This window comes from Maniola jurtina, chromosome 17 (genome assembly GCF_905333055.1).
Source record: "Maniola jurtina chromosome 17, ilManJurt1.1, whole genome shotgun sequence".
In the NCBI taxonomy this organism is placed as follows: Eukaryota; Metazoa; Arthropoda; class Insecta; order Lepidoptera; family Nymphalidae; genus Maniola; species Maniola jurtina.
Genome location: NC_060045.1, coordinates 12,329,849 through 12,354,644, shown reverse-complemented (window position 1 = coordinate 12,354,644; position 24,796 = coordinate 12,329,849). Strand labels below are relative to the sequence as shown.

General features: G+C 38.5%; 1 protein-coding gene across 2 annotated transcripts in view; it reads right to left on the bottom strand.

Moving 5' to 3' along the window:
- Positions 1-24,796, bottom strand: part of LOC123873701 (Ig-like and fibronectin type-III domain-containing protein 2) — a 144,452-nt gene that overhangs the window by 2,897 nt on the left and 116,759 nt on the right. Inside the window, exons 6-26 of one of the 2 annotated variants that reach the window (XM_045918685.1) lie at positions 18,241-18,483; positions 17,442-17,588; positions 16,930-17,155; positions 15,861-16,033; positions 15,075-15,408; positions 14,506-14,659; positions 12,331-12,497; positions 11,265-11,478; positions 10,884-11,009; positions 10,376-10,556; positions 9,640-9,774; positions 9,281-9,459; positions 8,481-8,616; positions 7,825-7,960; positions 7,024-7,225; positions 6,277-6,382; positions 5,982-6,122; positions 5,094-5,272; positions 4,035-4,202; positions 2,235-2,358; positions 882-1,083 (exon numbers count right to left, since the gene is read on the bottom strand). In XM_045918685.1, coding sequence (XP_045774641.1) covers positions 882-1,083; positions 2,235-2,358; positions 4,035-4,202; positions 5,094-5,272; positions 5,982-6,122; positions 6,277-6,382; positions 7,024-7,225; positions 7,825-7,960; positions 8,481-8,616; positions 9,281-9,459; positions 9,640-9,774; positions 10,376-10,556; positions 10,884-11,009; positions 11,265-11,478; positions 12,331-12,497; positions 14,506-14,659; positions 15,075-15,408; positions 15,861-16,033; positions 16,930-17,155; positions 17,442-17,588; positions 18,241-18,483 — 3,673 coding nt within the window. The remainder of the gene's footprint in view (positions 1-881; positions 1,084-2,234; positions 2,359-4,034; positions 4,203-5,093; positions 5,273-5,981; positions 6,123-6,276; positions 6,383-7,023; positions 7,226-7,824; positions 7,961-8,480; positions 8,617-9,280; positions 9,460-9,639; positions 9,775-10,375; positions 10,557-10,883; positions 11,010-11,264; positions 11,479-12,330; positions 12,498-14,505; positions 14,660-15,074; positions 15,409-15,860; positions 16,034-16,929; positions 17,156-17,441; positions 17,589-18,240; positions 18,484-24,796) is intronic. The other variant, XM_045918686.1, reaches the window with a different exon arrangement.

Sequence of the window (24,796 nt, the reverse complement as noted above, 5' to 3'; positions counted from 1 at the left end):
ATATAACACCCATCTTTTTGGGTCGAGGGTTAAAAATAGAAAGCCCTCAGCTAAGACATCAGTCAAAAATTTTGCGTAAAATTAATGTTCCAAAATATAATCTTGATGGCACTCCAGTGAATTGGCAAAGTTTGAGAAAATATTATGAGTTTCGGCGCTAAGTATAAGCATGTTTTATTGTCACTGTAGGGATGATAATCCATCGTAAAGAAAAATTGTTCGAATTTTTTTTGGTACGAAATCAATGACTTTAATGACCAACTAGAAATTCAATGAAGAATATTTATTTGATGTAGGCTAACCTAGTTCTTTGATACGTCTAGCAGAAGCAGATTCTCTACTGAGAGGAACCAGAAACTCATCAGTTTTTCTTTTCCGATTCAAGTTCTATGGATATCAGGAATTCCGGGCGGACAAAGCCGCAAAAAATCGCTTTTAGTCGGTTCAGGGTCCCGGTTGAAAATCAGCGCTAGGCTCTTTTATATGTACAAGGCATACAGCTGCTGACCTAGAATCTTTTTTTCGGGTTGTGCCAAGACACAGTTTATTCCGGCGCTTCTTCTGTTTTAGGCATTTTGGCTTTAATGCTCAAGTGGAGGATGCTCTAGGATAACCAACTCTTAGGTATAACATGTGATGTGTTCAATTTACAAATTAAATTACGAGACATTTAGCCTCATCGGGTGACAGAAAGACTGGCTCATTTTTGGCGCAACGGATCAGCCCGGTTGTCCGGCGCGGAAACTATTGGTACCATTCCACGCGGGCATGATTTGTATAGTAATTAGGTAAAGCTAGTTTTATTGTAATGTAAGCGAAATTAAATGTCTTTCTTTCTTTCTATTACACTTCCTAATCTAAAGACAATTGGATAGGTATACCTTAGTAGGACAGAGTTGGGCGTAGGGGCAGCATGTGCCTTCAAGCTCCTCGGCGGGCCAGGCAGCTTGGCGCCAGAGTCTCTGAAGCAGGCCAGGGCTCGCCTCGCGTGCTGGAGAGCGCAACTCCTGGCGACGGTGCCTCCGCGGCAGAGCTCCAGGCAGTTACGAGGGACGCCCCACGACGCGCAACAGCTGCGATGGTCTGAAAACAATTGGAGGCATGAAAAACTTCCAGAGTCCAAATTTTTTAAAGATATTTTAGCACGTTTAGCAAAGCTTGTATTAGCAGTACCTATATACTTGATGAATAATTACAGGACGAGCTTCAATTCAACCGGTCAAAAAGTGCCCGTGAAAATAATCTCAATAGTTGGGCGCATATTATATATTTTGTAATTTAAGCTATCTATACACTTCTTCCAAAAAGTTAAAAAAAATGTTTCTAATATTTTATGTAGGTATGTACCTGGTATGTATGAAGTCGGGCGAGAATATGTTGTTAAAATGTAGTAGGTATAATAAATAATTATAATCTTATCAGTATTGCGTCTAATGTTAGGGTTAAATTGAAAACCAAATAACGTCATGAATTTATAAGGGTAACCCAATGTTGGTTCCTAATTACAATGAACAAATGCTTGCAATAAATTTATGATTTTAAATGCTGACGTTAGGGCTTCTTTGAAGATGACACCAAGGCCCAAGGTCAATAAACTTCAGCATTTTAGTGCAAGGGAATTAGTTTATTTATGCCTTTTATATGCGTATATAAACTCGATATGAAAATTTTGTTTAGATTATTTTAAAACTAGAATAAGTAGATGATGCTCGCGACTTCGTCCACGTGGAGTTTTTATTTTCCGGGACAAGTTTTATATTTCCTGACATAAAAAGTAGATATTATCGTCCCTGGGATACCAGTCATCTCTGTATTGTCGAAATCAGTGAAACTGATGGGCCGTGAAAGGCTAGCAGCCTGCAGACAGGCAAACGTGTACGGGACGGGACGGAGAGATTCCTTGAACTTCTATCCCATCAGCCTGTGTGAGTCCACTGTTGGACATAGGCCTTTCCAAGAGCGCGCCACCAAACACGGTCCTCTGCCTTCCTCATCTACCCGCTCCCCGCCACCTTCTTCAGGGCATCGGTCCAGCGGGCTGGAACTACTGTTAGATAATTCGAAAAGGGATGGGACGGGACGTTCTAGTCATCCAATAGTAGTTCAAGAAATCCTCCCATTCTGTCCTATGCACGTTACGTAGGTATATCTCGAACTTTCTCGTTCGGAGAGGAAACACATACCCAGTAGTGGGCCGGCAATGGTTTAATGATGATTGTGATGACAGTTTGTACCTGATCCGTCGGCCGCGCACTTCATGAGCTTGTCGAAGTCATCCATGCACTCAGGCCTGTCCATGATGTTGTCCATATCGAGGTGGAAGCTGCACGCGTCGATACACGTGGACGATACGTTCATCTGTAACAAAGACCAAGCCAAAATCAATATAAATGAATGTCAAAATGAATATAATCTTTGTACTTAATAAGAATAGGTATAAGCAATCTTAAAACTACATTTCTTTTCAGTCTACTTACAAATAACTGCTCACAAGTCATACACGCTATATTGTATCTGCTAAGTCATTAATAAATTATTATTATCTCCCCAAATTCATTCTGAAAGGAGACCTATGCTCAGTAGTGGGCCAGCGTTGGGTTGAGATGATTAGGTTGATGATGAAATTATTATATTAGCACTCTATCATAATAAACCTATTCAGGCGATACACTAGTTTTCTTCTTTAACACACCCTTTCTTGTCGGTCTGTTTGGTTGTCTGTTCGGCATCAGAAATTACGTATTTTTTATATGTAACCTATCAAAATATCATAAAGATTATGATTATGTATGTGATTAAACCATTATAAATAACACACTCACAACAATTTAAATTATTATCAGTACAAATGCCTGGCTGGCTCCGATTCAATTCCCCCAACAATTATATCTGCTGTATTCAGTCTTATAACGGATTCCGCCTAAAATAAACTTCTAATCTGGCTCGAAACTGGCAGGGAATGACAATGTTGAGAAGTTCGCAACTTCAGAATATGTCCCTTTATATCCAATACATAATACATTTACTTACTTTACCTTATTTATTGGATAATTACCTAAAGCGCTCAGGCAGGTGTGATAAATTTAATATCCCGTATGAATATTTATAGCACTTTAGGGAGTCAAGCGGCATGTTGGAATGGTAAATTATTTTTTATGAAATTGTATAGACTAATTTCAATGACTGACCGAAGTTTTTAGTATTCGAGTGCTAAAACTGATCAATAATAATTTAATTAAATGAAGCTAACCTGACAGTCGCTTAAGTACTGAAACGAAATTCATTCAGCACGAATGAAGTCCCAGGCATCAGTTATTTAGTAATAAAAAAATTAAAGCTAAATATTCTACAGTGCTTTAACTGCTTGTTATTAGAACGCCAACAAAACTGAAGACAGGTGATAGTAGCTACTGATGATTCTGATAAGATACCAGAAAAAACGCAAAAAAAATTTCCTGTATTTGTTAAAACTTCGCAATGTATTGCAAATAAAACATCTGACTCACGATAACGTAACATAAATAGGTGCCGCAGGGTCAATGCCACATCGTAGGCGGGGCATTGATCCGAAGTTTTGCACTCTTTACATTGCGGGTTTGAAAAATACTAAATCACTAAACTACAAGTGTAAGGCAAAGGGTTTTTGGCATTGGATTGTATTTAGGTAGTATGATAATAGCGCTAAGTTTTCGCTTCGTATACAATATACCGTGTATAATATTATTATTGAGAAGTAGACGGAATGACAATTGACACACAAAATAAATATACTTACATCCATGGCTTACATATTTTTCAGTTTAATCAGTTTGCTTAAATTCCCATCACTATCTGAGTTCAACTATTTATTCCCACTAGTTCAACTCTTAAAAGAATTTAGACGCAGTTCAACTAGTGGGGAAAAAATGTCTCACTAGTTCAACGGTTGAACTAATCAGTTGAACTAATGGAAACGAGCAAAACCTTCGTGGTTTTCGCTGTGTCATAATGCAACATTTCTTTTGATGATAATATACTTAAGTAAAAAAATGTACCTGTTTGCAGCACTCGGTGACGTTGTGGTGAGGCGCGTTGTTGCGCAGGCGCACGGAGACCGGTCGTAGAGTTTTGCCGAAAGCGTTTTCTGCGTGGCAGAAGTAGTCGCCCTCGTCCGCCTCCGAGATCTTCTTGATGATCAGCCGCATTGTGTATTTTGTTGGTTCCTGTGGGAAAGAGAACATTGTACTTACTTAATTATAATTTATTATTACCGCGTTTAATAGCCTCATCGGGTGACAGAAGGGCTGGCTCATTTTTTGCGCAACGGATCAGCCTGGCTGTCCAACGCGGAAATGCAGCCAGTATTCTTGGCACCATTCCACGCGGGCATGATTTGTATAGTAATTAGATAAGGCTAACTTTAAGTTTTATTGTAATATTTTCATTATAATTGTTTTATTAATTTATTTAAAAAGTTGCACGTTAGCTTAGGATTTAATTGCTGATTATATTCATTAATTTTACGATAGGTACTAAATATTTACAGTTATGATTGAAAATATGATATTTTATATTTTTTTATTCGAATTTTAATTTATACCTACTTACTAATATTATTTTCTCTATCGGGAGTTTAAACACAAAAATACCTACTTTTTAATATTTTGTAGACTGGTGCAGTTCATATCTAAACAAAAGATAACCTAGGCTTCTGAACAATGAGATGTCTGAAGGTCACATTTAAAAGAGCACTTAGCTTTGTGATGGGCGAGCGCTAATTTGAACAGAAATGGATGAGTCGGCTTAACTCTTCGAGTCGTCGAGACTTTTGTGAAGAGGCTCAGGAACAATTGACATTCTATTGTCTTGAGAAGCCACAAAACAGTCTAATAATACACATTTTCAAGGTCTTGGGTCTTGTCAGGGTTCCGTAGGTACCTCTAAGGTAAAATTTAAAAAACGAGTTACCTAACAGGGTACACTTACTCCCATAACACAGTTTTTACTTTTTTGGGAGTAAGGGGTCCAAAGTATACCTACCTATGTTTTTTTTATAATAAATAAACATTTATTTATTTACTATTTATTTATATCTCTAGGAATAGGACACTCACCTCTGGATCAGCAACGAGCTGTATAGTATAGTTAGGTCCGTCTATAACTGATATTCTTCCGTTCGGGTCTCTCCAGAACGCCACGGTGGGCTTGGGCAGGGCCTCCACTCTGCACTCGAGGATTACGGAGTCACCAGCAGCTGCCATTGTTATCCCAGATGCTTGGATTGTTGGTATGTCTGGTGGGAGGAAGAATAAGTATATTATAGCCAGCCCTTTGATATCTCATTCGAAGGTCTTGGAAAAATGCATTTTTACCCCGCACAGCGAATAAAAATTGCACGATTATTTTTTTGAAATTCTGTAACAGTTGCACATATTATAAGCAGTGCAAGTATACTTTTTTAATAACTTATCACCTAGTAATCACCTTAGGAAAATAAAATTAGTTTGGGCATCCAAAGGGATAATGCTACCAGCATCTTGGGTACAATGCCTCGCTGCGGTGGTCTCGATGAGGTTTTAGGTTTAATTTAATTAATTTAATTTTTAATTTTTTTTTTTTTAAGTTTTAATTTAGATTTAAATTAATTTTATAGAATTGTCAAAAATATACCTGATTCTGCATCTTGATACTAAATAAAAATAAAGGGTTATCGAGTCAACCGGGGACCCGAGAGCTGGCAGCTACCTTGGGCAAATAAAATTAGTTTGGCCATCCAAAGGGATAATGCTACCAGCATCTTGGGTACAATGCCTCGCTGCGGTGGTCTCGATAAGGTTTTAGGTTTAATTTAATTTATTTAATTTTTAATTTTTTTTTTTAAGTTTTAATTTAGATTTAAATTAATTTTATAGAATTGTCAATAATATACCTGATTCTGCATCTTGATACTAAATAAAAAGCACCCAAAGAATAACAATGCATGTTAAACGAGTGATTCTTACGTGATATGTTAATCTTCCTAGTCGCCTGCATGGGTGTACCATACCCGTTGTCCGCGTAGCAGGAGACGAGGTCCATGTCCCGCGTGACGTTGTGGACCACTGTCACCATGTGCCGCGTGACCTCCTGGCGTACCAGCCGACCTGATGATTACCAGCATAACAGTTCAGATGTGACATGATAATGAAAATTTTGTAAGGTCTGGCTCTTTGAATTTCAATTATAGGATCCATCGTGATAACTTTAAAGAGTTCTGTTTATTGTTAGAAAAAAATTCTAATATTATGTAGAACTTACCAGAAATATATAGAGAAATCGTAGGCGTCGGAGTTCCCATCGCAATACATAAGATGGTCATACTGGATCCTTCTACCACCAGGTTTACTGGATTGATGGTGGGTGGCTGTTAAAATAAAACAAATAAAATAATACTGTAAGCTTCTCTATCATTTTATCATCTAAAACAGTGTTATGATGTTGATGACGAGGTCGAATTTACATCCGGATAACTTGAAATCAGGAGAAGTTGCTAATCCGAATTTCGAAAAGGCAGTATTAGTGTGTAGGTAAATAGTTATTTTAAATTCATAACGAGTCGTTACGGACTATTTTCTCATTTCCTCTCTATTTGACGCTCTATTTTCTCATTGACGCTCTATCTCGTCACTCTCGGACGGACAGGACAGTTTCCGACATAACTGGAGAGAGATGAGACTTAGGACCAACAGTTTTATGTGCTTATCGAGAAATGTGGGTAGAGAGAGAGAGAGAGGAAGAGGGGGAGAAATAGAGAGATAGAAAGAATAAGAGATAGAGAAAGAGAGAAAGAGATAGAGATAAAGAGAGAGAGAGAGAGTTAGAGAGGCATTAGGGTAAACATCGCCAACTTTCCAAGTCCGGGTTAGTACTGGGAATGTTTTCCAGCATATTTTATTAGGCCATGGCCGGGTCCCAAGATTGCAGTTGAATAAGTTAACCACTAAACCAAAGGGGCAATTATAATAATATAAGTGATGAAGGCATTCTATATTATCCTATACGTACCTCTACAAAAGCAGGATAAGCAGGATCAGTCCAAGCCAGCAGCGTCTCCGAAGGTAAGGAGTCCCCAGCATCAGTATGAGCCTTGACCCACGCTACGTATTGCGTATTCGGCGTTAGTTTCTCCAGCGTATGTCCTGGTACTGTGGTGTTGATCGTCGTCACATTACCCTGACCGGTTTGGCTTGGCATCTTGTAGTATAACCTGGTAAAAAGAAAATACAGTGAATGAAATATTATCCTCATCATTCATCAGCTTGTCTGCTCCCACTGTTACATAGGACTTTTGGAGAGCGCGCCATACAAATCATCTCACACAATCCATCGCCTCTTTCATTCACTCGCTTCTACCACCGCTTGCACCACCTTTTAAAAGTCATCGGTCCAGCAGGCAGGTCTTCCCACACTGCGCTTACCGGTACGCGGTATAAATGAAAATGTTAAAAAAGTAGCAACGGCTAATCCTATCATACCGACGAAGTCGTGGATATTATTGCAGGGTTTCTTTAATCAAATCGAAGGGAGATCATTCTTATGCAAAGAGTTCATAAAAGTATACTTTGACTTTGCTTAGAGCTAAGTTTCAGTTAAAACAGAGACAGATTTATACCAGCGGTATAGTGCTGTCTCGTTTTAAGAGTGTCTTAAGTCTGAGCAAAGACAAAGTGCGCTCTGTAGAGCTCAGCCTAAGACTCAATAAAGAGCTGTTGATTTTTTGTTGTGTGCTGATCATGGTGAGCAATGAACCACATTGCTCACCATGATCAGCAGTTCTGAGAGTTTTTTTTTAATTACGATGCTTACGTGTATGAGATTTTCTCATCAGGAAGCGAGAACTGTGGCGGCTGCCAGCTGAGCGCAAGCCACGTGGCGGAGTGCGAGGACACCGATAACGAATGAGGCGGCGATGGTATACCGGACACTTCTTTATGTTCTTTGTCTGCAATACATGGATTTTATTGAAAATTCTGCATGTTGTGAAATCAGCTTCCAGGGAAAGCTCCTGTGTCAACAACTATATATACTTATGTGGTCATTTACCAAGGCCAGCAATACATTGGCGATTTTGCATTAAGATGAAACACATCAACAAAACACATTTTCTATGAAATTCTATAAAAATAACTCTGCAATCCATAAAATTATCTTCGATGGCGCTGAAATGAATGAATGAACGCTTCGATGATGATGATGATGATGATGAAATTAGTACCTTACTATAGAAGGGCTAATTTTTTGGACAATTTCCAACAAAAATCGTGTTCTAAGAAACTGTCAAGATTGGTATGATACTGGATATCAAGTTGTAACTAGAAACGAGTTGCAGCCCACAAACATTTTTATTCGGAATGACCTATGTATATACTCGTAGTACGATTTTACTTGTAGATAGAGATTATCGATAAAGTCCACTTTTTAATTGTCTTTCGTGATCCAGAAAGCTTCTCTTTTTATCTTACCCTCAGTAATGTTGAGCAGTAGCATGCTAGAGGGCAGGGAGGTGCCGTGCTCGTTGGCTGCCACCACAAACAGGTGGTAGGTGCTGTTGACTTCCAAGCCCTCGATGCGAGCCATCGTTTCAGTAACGGTCATTTGCTAAAGCAACATAGTAATGTAAGTCACTAAAATTAAGGTTCTCAAGACATATTAAGACCTAGAAGAAACAAAGTATGATGACTTTCCTAATTGGTAGTGGTATTTTTTTTAATAAAAGAATATTAGCCATGCTAATCAGAACTAATATTCCCCTTTCCCCTTTAAGCGTAAAGCTTGTGCCAGTAGTGGGTACGACAATAGTGCAACGAGTGGAGTTTGAACCGTCGACCTTTTGGAATTCAGTCCGCTCCTCAACCGTTGAGCTATCGAGGCTCTATTGGCTGTCCAGCGCGAAAATGCAGCTAATATTCTTGGCACCTTTTCACGGAGGCATCTCGTTATTGCGAAGCTGTGATAGCTTAGTGGTTAGAACGTCCGGCTCCTAAGTGGGGGGTTCGATCCCGGGCTCCTCTAATTTTTCAGTTATGTGCATTTTTAAGCAATTAAATATCACTTGCTTTAACAGTGAAGGAAAACATCGTGAGGAAACCTGCATGCCTAAGAGTTCTCCATGTGCTCAAAGGTGTGTGAAGTCTGCCAATTCGCATTGGACCAGCGTGGCAGACTATGGCCTAAAGCCTTCTCACTCAGAGAAGAGACCCATTCTCAGTAGTGGGTTGGCATCGGGTTGATCATGATCTCGTTATTGGTAAAAGTAGCTTACATTGTCTAGTTGAAGATTGTTGTAGTAGTACGGCAGCGTATTGTTGCCGATCTTCTGCCAATGCACGGTGTATGACGTAGCGTTGGCGCCATCGGTGGGCGCTGTCCAGTCCAGGAACAGCTTGTCTTGGTTTACCACTGCATGGACCTCACGTGGCGGACCGGGGAGTTGACCAGTTCCTATAGAACAAAAAACTATGAGGTGGTTTTTCCCTTTACGATGTTTGGAATGATATATCTAAGACCGCTTACTCAAACTAAAGAGGTTGGCTGAAAATGTAGGTATTTTTTCGAAGGTGAAAGTTTTTACTAAGGCTATATTTAACCAGATACTGGTATGAGCTGATGGTCGCTTCTCACCTTCTTCAAAGCACTGCACGATGTTGCCGACGTAGGCGATGCAAGTGTAGAAGAGGCCGCTGTACGCGCCGCCGCATGCACCACGGCAGGCTGCAGGGACACCGCGACGCGCGCAGCATGTCTCGTGGTTACGACCTTAGAGAACAATTAAGACAATCACAGATTAAAAACTTGTTTTTCAGCTTTTGGGTGATGCCATGCAAATCTTTAGATACCATCACGCCGACCGTTGCCAATTTTTTGTGATCATCCATCGTACCTTTTGCTCGTCTACACAAGCAGCCGCCAAGTACAGCAGTACTTTACTGACTGGAATTAGTGTAGCCTCCTCAAGGTACACTATGGTTTCCTCTAGATGGATTAATAGTTATATTAATAACCATTACATTTTCTGTAACGTCTGGCTTTACACAGATTAGCCAAGTTTGTAGTTATTTACAAGTTAGGGAAACTATAAAAGTATGGACTTCGTCTGTGCCGGCGCTCGCCGACACACGCGCGGCGTCCCCTTAGAGCGCTTCCCAGTCAGTTCTACCACCAAAAAACACCAGTGAAACACAAAAACCGGCCACTTTTAACAAAAAAAAAAAATACTCCAAAAAGGCACCGCACGCGCGCCAGCAAACGTCAACACAGTCTTCATTTCTTGCGAAGCGCGCTTTTTAGAGTTATAATCTGCCTAATCATTCAAATGAAAGATTCCGATATTTCCTTTTAGACATGATGTGTATCTTACCTCCTGCTCCACATCGGACCAGCTTATTGAACTCCTGTTCACACAGAGGCGCCAGCTTCCTCAGATCAGTCATCTTGGCGTCATAGGAGCATAGCGGTAGACACACGCTCGATAGCTGCACTCGCTCACAGCACGCCGTTATGTTGTACGCGTTTGCGTTCTCTTCCTCTTCTTCTATTATCTAAATGACAAGTTTTGACTATTTATTAGCCCAGATTGTGCTTTGGAAATACTCCCATAAAGCTGGATTTTTTTGGTATAAACCTAAACATTGTTATTATTCCACACAAAATGTCAAGTCCCATTGATCTAAGTTCCGCTAAAAATTTTAAACGGGGTTAGAGGTGAAGAAACGATATTTTATGAATATCTTAGCAATAGTCACTTTTTACAGAAATGTGTAGCTTGGAAAATATTTTTTTATAACGGTAGTTTTTTTCTAAAAAACTGTTTAAGGAACCTCTTATGGATTTCTAAAAACTATTTCATCGAATAGAGCAAATAATACCTGACTCTGTGTTCTAAATATAAGTCTAGGTGAGGCTTCACCAACTCCATGCTCGTTGACAGCTTCCACGTAGATCTCGTAGTCTGTGTTTGATTCTAGATCTTCCAGGATGTATGGAGATTGTAACTGTAAAAAAAAACCCCGTAAGTATATTGTTGATTTGAGCTTTATTTGGTTAGTTGCCTTAGGAGCCTAAGCATAACCCTGACAAAACGAGAAATATTTTACGTCACCTCAATTTTTCCATAACTTAAATTCTGTTTCTTTGTGCCGAATGAATTAACAAAGCGAATTTAAAAATATTATGTGAACTAGCAAAGTAGTTACCCAGGTAGGTATATTGAAATATTACAATGAAAGATAATCTTTTCTACTTTTCACCTTATCCAGGGTACGATAGTCCTCTTCAGACGACAAGGACTTGAAGTGCAAATTGTAATACTGGACAGTATCTGCAAGGGCTGCTGGGGGTGCCCAGTGTACCACAGCGTAGTCTGTATCGATGTTAGTGAGGTGCAACCTTGAGGGAGGGCCTGGGAGAACCCCGTAGCCTTGTAGCAGACAGTTGGTGTATGCAGTCATGTAGCGGAGGCATCTGGTGGAGATAAATCACACTATCACACTAATATTATCACACTAATATTATAAAGGCGAAAGTTTGTATGTGTGTGTAGGTGTGTGTATGTTTGTTACTCCTGCACGCAAAAACTACTGGACGGATTTGGCTGAAATTCGGAAGGGAGATAGATAATATCCTGGATTAGCACATAGGCTACGTTTTATCCCGGAAAATCAAAGAGTTCCCACGGGATTTCGAAAAACCTAAATCCACGCGGACGAAGTCGCGGGCGTCAGCTAGTTAAATATATGAAAGGAAAAGGTGCTGGCTTTCTGACTGATCTATTAACGCACAGCTCTAACTACTGAACGAATCGGGCTGAAAGGCATGCAGCTATTATGACGTAGACATTATCTAAGAAAGGGTTTTTGAAAATTCAATCGCTAAGAGGGTAAAATAGGGGGTTAAAATCTTTGTAGTCCACGCGTACGAAGTTGCGTGTATGCACTATGCTAGTTAAGAATAAAGGTCATTTCAACTCAAAACGCATTCGACTAAACGTGATAATCCTTTAATTTGCGATGATTATAACATCACATTAATGAAGGCTAATTTAGTGCTAATGGACCTGCCGATAAGCTAACAAAAACTATTAACGCTATTAGTTCGAAATAGCTAATTGAAATACAAACTAATGGCGATTTTGACAGCTTATAATAATAATTTATGAAACTAATGCTAATGCTGTTATTATTGAAATATTAAATAGATATTAAATATAAAAATCCATTCATGAGGTTCTTAATCAAAATTCTGACCATTCGAAAGGTAACCAAAGGTCACCCCGGCCCCAAGGAACGAATCAGGGAAAAATGTTGCAGGGCTTACTTGAAATGGTTGAAGTCCAAAGTCGTGATGTTTCCACTGCACAACGGCAAGCAGGAATCTGGGAGTCCCCTTGATTGGCAGCACGGAGTATGGTCCAGACCATTTGCAAGACAACCAAAGGTCACCCCGGCCCAGGGCGCGCAAATCATCAGGTCTGTGACCTGTAACTGATGATTAGAACACGGCTGTCTGGATGATTGGTGCGTTAGTTACAATGGTAGTTGCTATGATAATGACTGAGGGTACAAAGGGTAAACACATACACGTGGAGAAATGGGTGTACAACGTTATGGGTGTACAGATAACATTGCTATGCAGACATGGGTGGAACCTATGGGTGGAACATATAGTGAGGTGGGGTATAATTGTGCTAGTACACAAAACGATTGTATGACTTGCGAATTTACTTGTGAAGTAAACAAACTTCTTTATATTATAAGGTCCTTCGGAAAGAAGTTTCTAAACCCAAAACGGGGTGGTTATAAACAACTTATTACTATGGGATCACAGTTGATTTTTTTCACAACATAACATATAAATGGTGAAAAATATCCAAAAGTTCCAAATCAACAAAGTGTGTGAACCAGAATATTTTTTCATAATTCACGGCATTGTTGTTGATAAAAAATTTAGATGAATAACAATTACTTTTCTCTTTTCGATTATTTTAAAATTTGTTATAATTTTTGAGATTATGGATATGTTTTTGAAATCAAACTATTCACTCCTTGTACAATGTATATATACAGCTTAAGATTCGTAAATTTAAATTTTTGTAAAACTCTTTAACTTAGTTTTCATGAATGAAAAACATAAACCACAAAATGAAGAACGTAAACCACAAACCCAATAATTCATGAATGAAAAACATAAACCACAAATCCAATAATATCTTAGATTTTGTCCCACCATATTTATTATAATGATGATTTATTATATCTACGACCTGTGTGTTTAGTCTTTAGTATGAGATTTTACATCTCACCAAAACGTTGTAAATGTTTACGAGCGTTGAAACAATAAAAGAACTTTAAATTCTTGATTTTAAAGTCAATTTACCACCCCATTTTTATTTCATAAGGTTTTCGCTTGGAGTGCTGACTGTAAATATATGAATGAATACGAGCTTTAAAGCAAGACCATTAAGGTTTATTTTACTTTGCGTTTTCACACTGATGTGTTTCAACGCTCGAATTGGCATGATGCCTATGTCAAAAATTAATTTAACACAAAATCTAAATCAAGTTTACTAAAAAACAAATTTGAAAAATAATACTTAATAAAAAATAATTAAAAAAATGTATACAACAATAAAGCAAAAAAAAAGTTAAAAAGAAATTAATATACTTAATTAAAAAAAAAACAAACATTCTAAGTTGTGTAAAAAAAGTAGTAGGTAAGTAATAAGTCAGAATATATTTTATAAAATCGTAAACCTACCTACCTAAAACAACCTAAAGCTACACTTAAAGAACCTCGTCATCAGTATGAAACTCTCCAGCAATTTCCATTACAGTCCTCTTGGAAATTGTTGGCGTGCGGCCAGTAAAGATACGCTTGCAGTCATCTATAATAGAATCATTCCTTTGGTAAAGTGACAGTTTACGAGCAAGTGGAGGTAAAACATTGTTCACAAATAAGAGTATCATGTTTTTGAGCAAATAAATACTTGAAAACTTGATAAAAAGTTGCTGATTTGACTAGTAGGCATCATCCCTATTCTATCAACGTTGGTGAGATGTCAAATCACAGTGTTGGTTGTTTTTAACCCCCGACCCAAAAAGAGGGGTGTTATAAGTTTGACGTGTGTATCTGTGTGTCTGTGTGTCTGTGTATCTGTGTATCTGTGTATCTGTCTGTGGCATCGTAGCGCCTAAACGAATGAACCGATTTTAATTTACTTTTTTTTGTTTGAAAGGTGGCTTGATCGAGAGTGTTCTTAGCTATAATACAAAAAAATTGGTTCAGCCGTTTAAAAGTTATCAGCTATTTTCTAGTTTTCTTGTAGAAAAGAAGGTAAGATAACCCTTAGGTTCATAATATTCAAGTGTCAATAGACAAATGTCAAGCTGTCAAGATGGACGTTGCCTAGATATACATAATTATTTATTTGAAAAAGATTTGAAAATGATTTGTCGGGGGTGTTGAAAATTTTTAATTTACACTTGTACTCACGACAATCTCGGAGGTCTTGGTAGGATCGCAGAGCTTGGACACACAGCCGTAGTGGTTGACTCCACCGGCGACGCAGCATCCTCTCACGTCGGGCAGTTGCGGAGCCGCCGCCACTTCTGTACTCCTCATCTTCCCAGGTGTTAAGGTCAACGACCTTTGGTATAAACATATTGTACGATTTAAATAGGAACTGAGATCCATATCTACATTTAACAAGTCGTAATTAAAAAATACAACTATAATGGCTGAAAACGGCAAGCGGCGCAAGTATGCCTCTCTTATTGAGAATTGCATTCTTGTTCCGTTTGCCGTGGGGACCCTGGGGCCAATGGAGTCTTAGTGCCAAAAAAAAATTACCAGACATTTCACCACCTTTAAAAGCGCGTTTAACTATAATAGTTATAATATTCTTTGGCAATATTGTCCGGTTTGTTTCAACCTTTACAAATTTAAAATTACAGATTCACTCTTATAACAAATCCAACAAAGCGTTAGCTTTCCATTCAAAGTAATCCTTAGATTCAACAACACATTTAGTATTTAAAGGCCATCTCGTTCCGAATAATTACCTGATCGCGTAGCTCGGTAAACTGGAACCGTGAATATTGTATGAAGTCACTGTGACCTCATACATTGTGAATGGGAGCAAATCGTTGAGGACCAAGTACGTTTTGTTTGCGGGAACTCTGAATGTGATAGGTTGGCTCATCTTTGTCGTATCATTCCTCATGGAACTCTCTGAGGGATCTATCAAGTGGGCATCAAAAGATCGTAATGCTGTCACGTTTACTACGTATTGTGTGACTGATTCTGTGTTCTCTGTTGGTGGGTTCCATGTTACGTTTAGCTGCTTTTCGTTGAGTGGTTCCACTTCGACGTCTTCTGGTGGACTTGGAAGGAGTTCTGGAAATAAATGTTTCCATAAATTATACACACATCGAACTTAAGAAAGAGATTACGGTTTCGAAGAACGTTGTCCCAGTCGTTGAGACCAACAAAAACGTCACAATGTATGAGTGGAAGAGAAAACGTTTTACGAAGCCGAAATCTCTTTGTAAGTTCGATGTGCAATCTTTCCTACTGGTACTAATTGAACTAACACTAAGTATATTATTTTTCGTTTGAGATACCATAATAATATTTTTTTGCAAATGTTGACAATTTCGACTTGTATAGTTTATCTCAAGATTGAATTCTGTGGAAATAACATAGATATAGGAAATACCATTAATTGAAAGAATCTGCGTGAACGACACAATAATAATTTTATGCAATTCAATTCCTACACTCTCAATCGGGCGCTAACAAAAAACGAAAGTTTCTAGAAAGACCTCTGTCCGTAGGCTTTTTCTTACCAATGCCTTCAACAATGCAAGCTAAAGTTTTCTCCATCGACGCTGCGCATGAGTAATGTGTTTTGATGTTGTCTGTTACAGGTGAATATTCTCCTCTGCAGACATCCTGGCAGATGTCGGGTATGTGCTCTTGGATGCAGCATGGGACGTGGTTGCGACCATCCGCCATACACCTGAAGAAGGAAGAGTAATTAAGTAATCATCGGTCTGTATCCACTGTTGAAGTTTCTTATTCAAGTAAACTTTTGTGAAAGGCTTTTGAATGATTGAGTGAATTTACCACTACTGGATGCAGCTGGTTTTTTTAAGAGCACAAATGCATGCATGGTCTTCCCTTCTCATCCACCCATTTCAAGCTATTGGTTTCGGGGTTTATTTCGATGAAATGAAAATGTATAAATAATTGACAATAAAATTATTCCATTTTATATTGTGGAAGAAAGCATCTAAATATTCATCTTACGAGTATGAAATTCCTAGTTCTATAATAACCAAAGTTTTCCTAACTTTGGATATTTAACTCGCCAGATTTGCTGCAAGTTTTTGAATCTCATCACATTTGTTCCAAGTTTTGAAACCTTAATTTAGCATCTAACATCTTTAAACCTAGCCAGCATTTTATATCTTTGAACCTAGTATCTTGCTACTCTATGTTCGCACTGTCCGTGTCCCCTTACAATAAAATTTACAATGCGTGTAAAGTACCAGAAAAAGTAAAGTAACAGTACTTCAGTCTACTGTAAAGTAACAGTAGACATAATTTTTTTTTTCACTAGTGAGGGTCTAAATATCATTAAGCTAGCTGATGCCCGCGACTTCGTTCACGTGGATGTAGTTTTTTAAAAATCCCGTGGGAACTCTTTGATTTTCCGGGATAAAAAGTAGCCCATGTGCTAATCCAGAGTATAATCTATCTCCATTCTAAATTTCAGCCCAATCCGTCCAGTAGTTTTTGCGTGAAGGAGTAACAAACATACACACACACACACACACACATACAAACTTTCGCCTTTATAGTGTGATAAAGCAGACATGGCAGGATTTTAGCTAGTCAAAATGAAAAACTTACCTAACAATTGCTGGGAAGTCAGTCTGACAAGCTTCTGGGTCCTGTCCAGGTCCGTCCAGTATAGTCTGTATGCTGCAGTAGCCCAAACAGCCTCTCGTTACGTTTGAGGACACGCAGCAGTCCGTGTAGTTATGGGCGAGTGCCGTTGAGGACAATGTTGGGGCGTTGGCAGAGTAACTGTCCGTTGCGTTTTGGCTGTCTGGTGGTGTCAGTCCTCGGGATATTACTGGAAATGAAAATGGTTTTAGTTTTTCTGTCTCTATTAAAATAATAAATTATTTCAAGTACGATTGAAGTTTTGCTCTTAAGTCCAAACGATCCAAACTTTAGTAAAAGGTCCTGAACTCTCTGATATACTTGTGGAAGAGTTATCCGCATGGATCCAGTAATTGATTTTAGATATTATTTCAATGAGGACAATGTCGATAATATTTTGACTGTGAAAAATGCTCTGCGCTGCGCTCCGCCATGATATGTGCGCCGGCCCTTATAGGCAATGTTACGGTTTTTACCTGTAAGTTTGTGGAAGCTCCGGACAGGGGGTTCAGTGTTAAGTTCGCACATGTAGAGCCCGCCATCAGAAGGCTTGACTGACTTGATCACCAGAGCCCACACGTCGCCACCCTTCTTGATTCCCGGCCCTTGGAGGGGTTCGTCTGCTATTAGAAAATTTTAAATTATAAATCAACCTGCGAATAAAATATTATTCGTTTGTAACATAGGTTTTTTGAGTAAGAATGGCATGGCAATAATTCTAATAAACCTGGAATTGTTAAGTATAGGTATGATGCTATATAACATCCCATCACCACCCAACAGCTACCCATTCATCATACATTACCATCATCAAGATCAAGATGAGATGATGGTCAAGTGTGACATCAAATTTGTACCACATGACTAATTTGATTGATTGAGAGCATTTTAATAATACAATTATCCCTAGTACAGTTCACGACAGTAAAAGGGAACTTCTAACAAAACGTCCAGGCTTCGACATCACTGGCAGGCGTCAAATATTCCTACATATTTTGACGCTAGGTAGTAGGTAGGTATTTTTATTTGATTTCACATCACTCATAGCCTAATATTTGACACATCGTCGAATCAGGATCAAACCGAGAGTTCCCTCACTCTAGTTCACTCTGCTCCAACTCTCCAGGACTCTAAAAGCAGTCAACACCTTCAGATATCTGGCTCGCTTCCACAGCACCGCATCGATTTGCCCCTTGGCTCCCAGCACTACACAGCTTTAAGACTATCACCGCTCTTGACTGCTACACCGTAAACAAAACATTGAATGATACTCACAATCATCATGTAGCACCTGTACCCTCTCATCTCTAGTGACTCTAACACCACCAGCAGTCAACACCTTCAAGTCTCTGGCTCGCTTCCACAGCACCGGTTTGTTCCTGGCTCCCAGCACTACACAGGTGAGCAAGGCGTCTTCACCGCTCTTGACCGCTACTCCGCCTGCCGGTGCTCGCATCCAGGCTTCTTTAGGCTCTTCGTCATCTGGTTTGCTGCCTGTACTGCTTGCTTTTTTAGATTCTGCGAAAGAAAATTTACTATTAGCATTTTTAGTTTTTTCTCAATGTATATCGTCTAGTCTGTACTTGATAAGGATTGCATCCCTGTGATTGAGATAAGCATTGGAAACAATAAAATTTCTTGTGTTTAAATAACTTTTCGAGGTATGATTGGTTAAATTCCCAGGAGGGGGAAATTTGGCTGAGGTCTGATCTGATAGGAGGCATTAGCCGTGATTACTAGTGTAGGTACCCGAAAAGTCGTACCTCTCAAACGTCAACATTCCTGACCGACTAGATGTATAGAGGTTTCACATTGGTAGTAGGTAGTTTTTTTTTCTTTTTCTTTATATATTTAAGAGCTTTTATACATTTAAAAGTATACATGTCAGGCTTATTATAATCCATTATAATATATATTATAAGCCATTGGTAGTAGGTAGTTAAATTTGCCAAAACCTTGTATAATAAAGACTCTTATCTTTTTTCCTAATAAATATATATTAGTCTCGGGCACACACTGAAGCTGACTGCCATATTAACGTACCTACAGCGTAGATGGATTTCGAAACTTGGCGTTTTGTAAGTAGGTATGTAGGTTCTCTATATAACGTAAGGTAGTAAGTATGTACACATGTTTCATTAATATGGACATGGTCATTGTGATTGTTTCAATATGCGAGAACCGCTGATTAAATCCATAATGAATAATTGTTGCTGCAGGATGGAATTTTCCGTGGCTTCCAATATCGTTGTAAGAGCTAATGACTTATTTGATTGTTATGTGGGGAGTTTTAACCAGTTGTTTTTCATTTATTTGATTGTAATTGTACTTGGTAATGTGCAGGTCACATAGATAGAAGGACCGATATACGTAAGGTTGGATGCTGGAATCGGGACACGGGACTCTGGGAGACCCACCACTAAGTAGACGAACCATCTACGCTAAAAACCTAGTAGTCCCTGTACCTGTTCTTGTCCTGTAGTGATCGATTTAAATGACCCTTTATTTAGAAGTTCTGTTTTTTTATTCAGATATAATTTAGCCCTTGACTGCAATCTCACCTGGTGATAAGTGATGATGCAGTCTAAGATGGAAGCGGGCTAACCTGGAAGAGGTATGGCATCGTACCGGTCCGCTAAATCGCTTAGCGGCACGGCTTTGCCGGCAGGGTGGTAACTAGCCACGGCCGAAACCTGTCACCAGGATAGACCAGAAATTTAGAAATTATTATCAAACTCCAAACCCCAGTCGTGTTTGTGAATCGAACTCGGGACCTCCCACTAATAAGACCACAGCGCTTACCACAGCACCAGGGAGACCGTCTTTTCTGTTGACAGAACTACTCGTTTTTTTTTAATTCTATGAAAAGCACACTCTTGGACAGAAAGAACTACTGGAAATTTTCCCGAAGATTTTTGTATTGACAGATATTTACCAACTCTCAGAGTATATAAAGTAGAAGCGTAGTTTTAAATTATCGGCAGGCAATGCGACGCGCAGGTAAGCCTCAATTTTCCACTCGTGCTCTTAATGTGTGATTTCCCTCGAGCGACGCTGGAGTGACGTCACACGGCAGACGCAAGCGAAGTCTTGTCGATTTTATCGTTTATCATTATAATTTGATTGAAATTCATATTGTAAGTATTGTACTTTAATTGCCGTTTGAGGCACTTTGATGAAGTATTTTTATAGTTTGTCTTTCAGTCAGTCAGTTTTCTGTGTGGTGCAGAGATAGGGGCAGAACATTAGGCTACTCTTAGTCCCGGAAAATCAAAGGATTGCTACAGAATTTTTAGAAAACCTTAATTCGCATGGATGAAGTTGTGGGCACTGGTCATCATCTACATGGGACGTAGATAGGTTACAGCCTGGAGACGGACATAGACTATTTTTTATCCCACACATCAAACAGTTCCCACAAGAAAAACCTATATCCACGTGAACGAATTACGTGAGCTTCATCTAGTACAAAAATCATTTTCTGCAATGCAGCCAAGCACTAGTCTATAAATTAAAAGAAAAGGATAGAATAAACATTTAAAAGCCACCTTTAAAGTTACATATTTTACGTATCAGAAAACATGCCTATATTATATTATTATAAGCATGCCTATATTATCTCTTGAGACTTAAAAAGCTATTCTGACTTAAGGCGCACCTCTGATAAAAAGGTCAGCTGTAACTTTAGTGGTCGCCCCGCGAATATAAATGCGAAGACGTAACTGAGTGGCCATAGTGGAGGCGGGAAATGCTTTATTTTGAAGTGAAACTTCTAAGAGAGGTCTCTCCGTCACTCGCACCATACAAACGTAGTTCCAATTTCATTTGAATAGTAAGCAACCAAAGTCCATGATTTGCAGACATATTCTAGAAACTAATATCTGTGCCTGTGGTGTTTTAGTTTTTTTTTAAATATGTGAGTGACGGAGATACCCCTCTTAATGGGTGTTGGGATGGGGACCTGGATCGCGGAAAAATCTTTACCAGGTTTTTTAAAAGAAGATACGTTGGTACTTATTCAGAATCCAGTTATAGACACACCTACCACAATATCACACTAATATCATCTAATATTGCGGAATTGTAAAGGTGAAAGTATGTATGTGTGTGTGTATGTTTGTTACTCAAACACGCAAAAATTACTGCATGGATTTGGCTGAAATCCATGCAGGATGGATTAGTGGATTAACACTGCTGTGTTAATCCATTACTTACTATACTTACCGGAAAATTAAAGAGTTTCAACGGGATTTAAAAAAAACCTATAACCACGCGAACGAGGTTTGCATACATTTGCTTTCAATAGGCGTATATAGGAAACGTCGCATATTGAGCAAAAACCCGCATACAATTGAACTTCAGCAAATCAATCTGTATCACAAAAGTGACAATTTATTTACACTAACTCGAATGCCTAAATTCAATATTGAGTTTTCGGTTGAATGAGTGATTTGGATTTGATACGCATTTGTTACATGAAAACTTCAGTGTTGGTATGATTTGTTGTTTTTGGTTTTTAACCCCCGACCCAAAAAGAGGGGTGTTATAAGTTTGACGTGTGTATCTGTGTATCTGTCTGTGGCATCGTAGCGCCTAAACGAATGAACCGATTTTAATTTAGTTTTTTTTTGTTTGAAAGGTGACTTGATCGAGAGTGTTCTTAGCTATCATCCAAGAAAATCGGTTCAGCCGTTTGAAAGTTATCAGCTTTTTTCTAGTTACTGTAACCTTCACTTGTCGGGGGTGTCATAAATTTTTAATTTACACTTGTTGATATATTTTTCATATTTTGTTATTAATAACAGTTTCTACATTCTATTAAAAACTATGTTACAAATCTGGGTAAATTAGGTAAATTAAAAACCTCTAACTGATTTTACCGCTGTGAGGCGTAGTACCCAAGATGCTGACGTCAATGAACCTTTGTTTGGGCAAACTAATTAATTATTTGGCCAAAAATCTGCCAGCTCTTATAACGCTCTTTTTTATTTTTTGCTATCGCTTCTATTATTAATCCACACGCAGTATTTAAAGCTTTCTTAAGATCGCTAAAACTACGACCATACCCAGTGACTTCGGTGTTTTAAAATCGCTCGCAAGGTGGCCATACCCAGCGTTTCATAAGTTTATGATCGCTTTCCTTGTGGCCACACCTAGAGCCTTAATTTGGATTCAGCATGGAGCCTCTCTCGACAGCGTAGGATAAAGGAATCATCGCAAATTGAGCGGGAATCCACACAGGCTTTTTATGATTCCCTCAAATGGACCGATATTGTTCCCCGATTCAATATTCGCATATTCGTATGCGGAGTGTGTGAAATTGATTTATTTCATCATTTCATTCGTAGACAGCTGATGGGTTAAACTGATGGATTTTTGTATGACGGCAGGAGTACTCTCTCTGAGCCGTTACCGTTATTATTTTACGGTACGCCCACAGCATGTTCACAAAACACTTAAAAATGCAATAGTATAGTCTTATTCAGTGTGACACACCACTTAGGGGCACACACAACTCATGCAGGTAACACAATGTAATATACATGACCGATCGCATAATATTAGTACATAATAAATTTGGAAAAGTTATATAGCTCCGAAGGATAATAAAACAAAAATAAGATAATATTAACAAATATTACCTAAAAATAATGACTGAATTTACTTATTTCTACATATTTGTTATAAGTCGTTATTGGTAAATTATATCAATCTTTCTATTCTCCGTACAAAATGACTTCTCACGCGCCATTTTTAATCAACTGTCATAACATGTAATCCATAACTTATTCATTTGATAGCGCTTTATATGTAGAGATAGGTGGTTTCAGCTTGTCAGGTAAAGTGGTTAGCATGTTCGACTGCGGATGACAAGATCCTAGGTTTGATTCCCAGTTCGGGTCAAAAAAAGGTAAGTATTGAATTTGTCTGTTAAGAAATTCTCAGTAGGTACTTAGATACCTAGCTCTGAGTAACAGACGGATGGAAATCACCCCTGTGCCACAGAGTCAATCTTTACTAATGTACCCGTGCGCTGGAGAGCACGTGAAGCTGTTGGTCCTGCGCCTGGTCTTTCTCCGATCGTGGTGGATTTCCGTCCCATCCAACTACGAGAGTGAGGGAATAGAGACTGGCTGCCATGGCCGAAATACGGTCGGGAGGACATTATTATTTATTTAACATAGTAAAATGTGAAATAAAATCCAACGCGTAAATAAGTCAAGGCGGTAAATATTAGCCGTTCCTAGTTTTAAAGTTAATATCCCTAAGGGGATTTGAGATACGATCCTGGGTAAAATTGCACATTGAAACCGCTTCATTCATGCATAGGATTTTGAATCTTACCGTTCAGAAGTAGGTGTTATAATGGCCTGGCAATGGAACTTGGGATCAGTATCATACGAGTACAAAGAAAGTCGAGACCAACTTGAAAGACCATACGAAAAATATTTTCTCCACTATTCTTCGTACACACGGTCGTTTCGAACTTTCCGTACTAACATCGTACTAATATTATAAACGCGAAAGTTTACTATGTATGGATGGATGGAGATTTGTTACTCTTTCACGCAAAAACTGCTGGACGGATTTGCCTGGGAATGAAGATAGATTATATCCTGAATCAACACGTAGGCTACTTTTAATCCCGGTTCAAATAAATGATTTATAAAAACCTATATCCACTGGAACGAAGTCGCGGGCATCAGTTAGTAATATTATAAATGCGAAGTCTGTCTGTCGGTTACTATTTTATGACGTTTAACCGATTATGACGTTTGGCGCAGAGTTAGCTTGTATACCGTTGACGGATATACTAAGCTTCTTTTTACACTGAATTAAGACTTTTAAACTTAGGTAGGTACGATACTTTTTATGAAATCGCATAGAGGTTCCCTTTGTAATAAGGCTGATTTTTGAAATTCCCACGGGATAGGGAAGAAAAAGGAAGGTAAAATTCAGAAGGGACGTGAGGAAATTTCTCTCAGTGTAGTATTATAATTTGTCGCACAGCATTTTATCTGTATTTCACATATAGGGCTGCCAGACGTTCGGCATTAACGGATATGTTTGAATTTTTACGGTCGTCTCCAGATTTTGTCAAGCTAATTTGACCAACTTTTGTGCACGCAGTTTTTACTGTGTAAGCAACATAAACATCTATAAATGTATTAGAAACTTATTGTTTTTTTTTATAAATTTATAATTATTAATATTATATTGATTTAATTATTACAACTTTAATTTTTTAACAAATAACTTTGTAAATAATTTTGTAACAAAACTGTGTTTTATTTCCTGCTAAACGATTAAAATAGATAACCGATTTTTTTAAGTATAAAACAGTTCCGTCCAGATTTAAGAACGTATACTCGTAGTTTGAAAATGTTGGCTGTTAAAACATTTGTGTCCGGCCTTAAAACCTGGTAGTGGCAGCCCTATAAACCACGGGCACCTCATTTCAAACACATCTCTGCGAAAGAGCAATCCGTCATCTCTTACAAAATATTCTTTAAAATGTTCTCAGCATGATTTTTCCCACCTTGATAGTGTCTCTTTCCTTAATAAAATGAAAATGTCTTTTTACTTAGAAGACGGAAAAAAGTACGCTGTAACAACCAGAGTTAAAAGGAATCCGTAAAACTCTGCACATTTTAAAACAATACTACCTACTAAATGTAGTAGGTAGGTACGGGTTGATTTTCGGAGTTAAAAAGTAGGTTGGTAACTTATGTCACTCTCCAGGCCTTTAACTAGGCTAGGTACTATTTAGGTCTTTAACTAGGTAGGCACTTTAATCATGTAAAAAAATCACGGTGATCCGTTGGTCAGT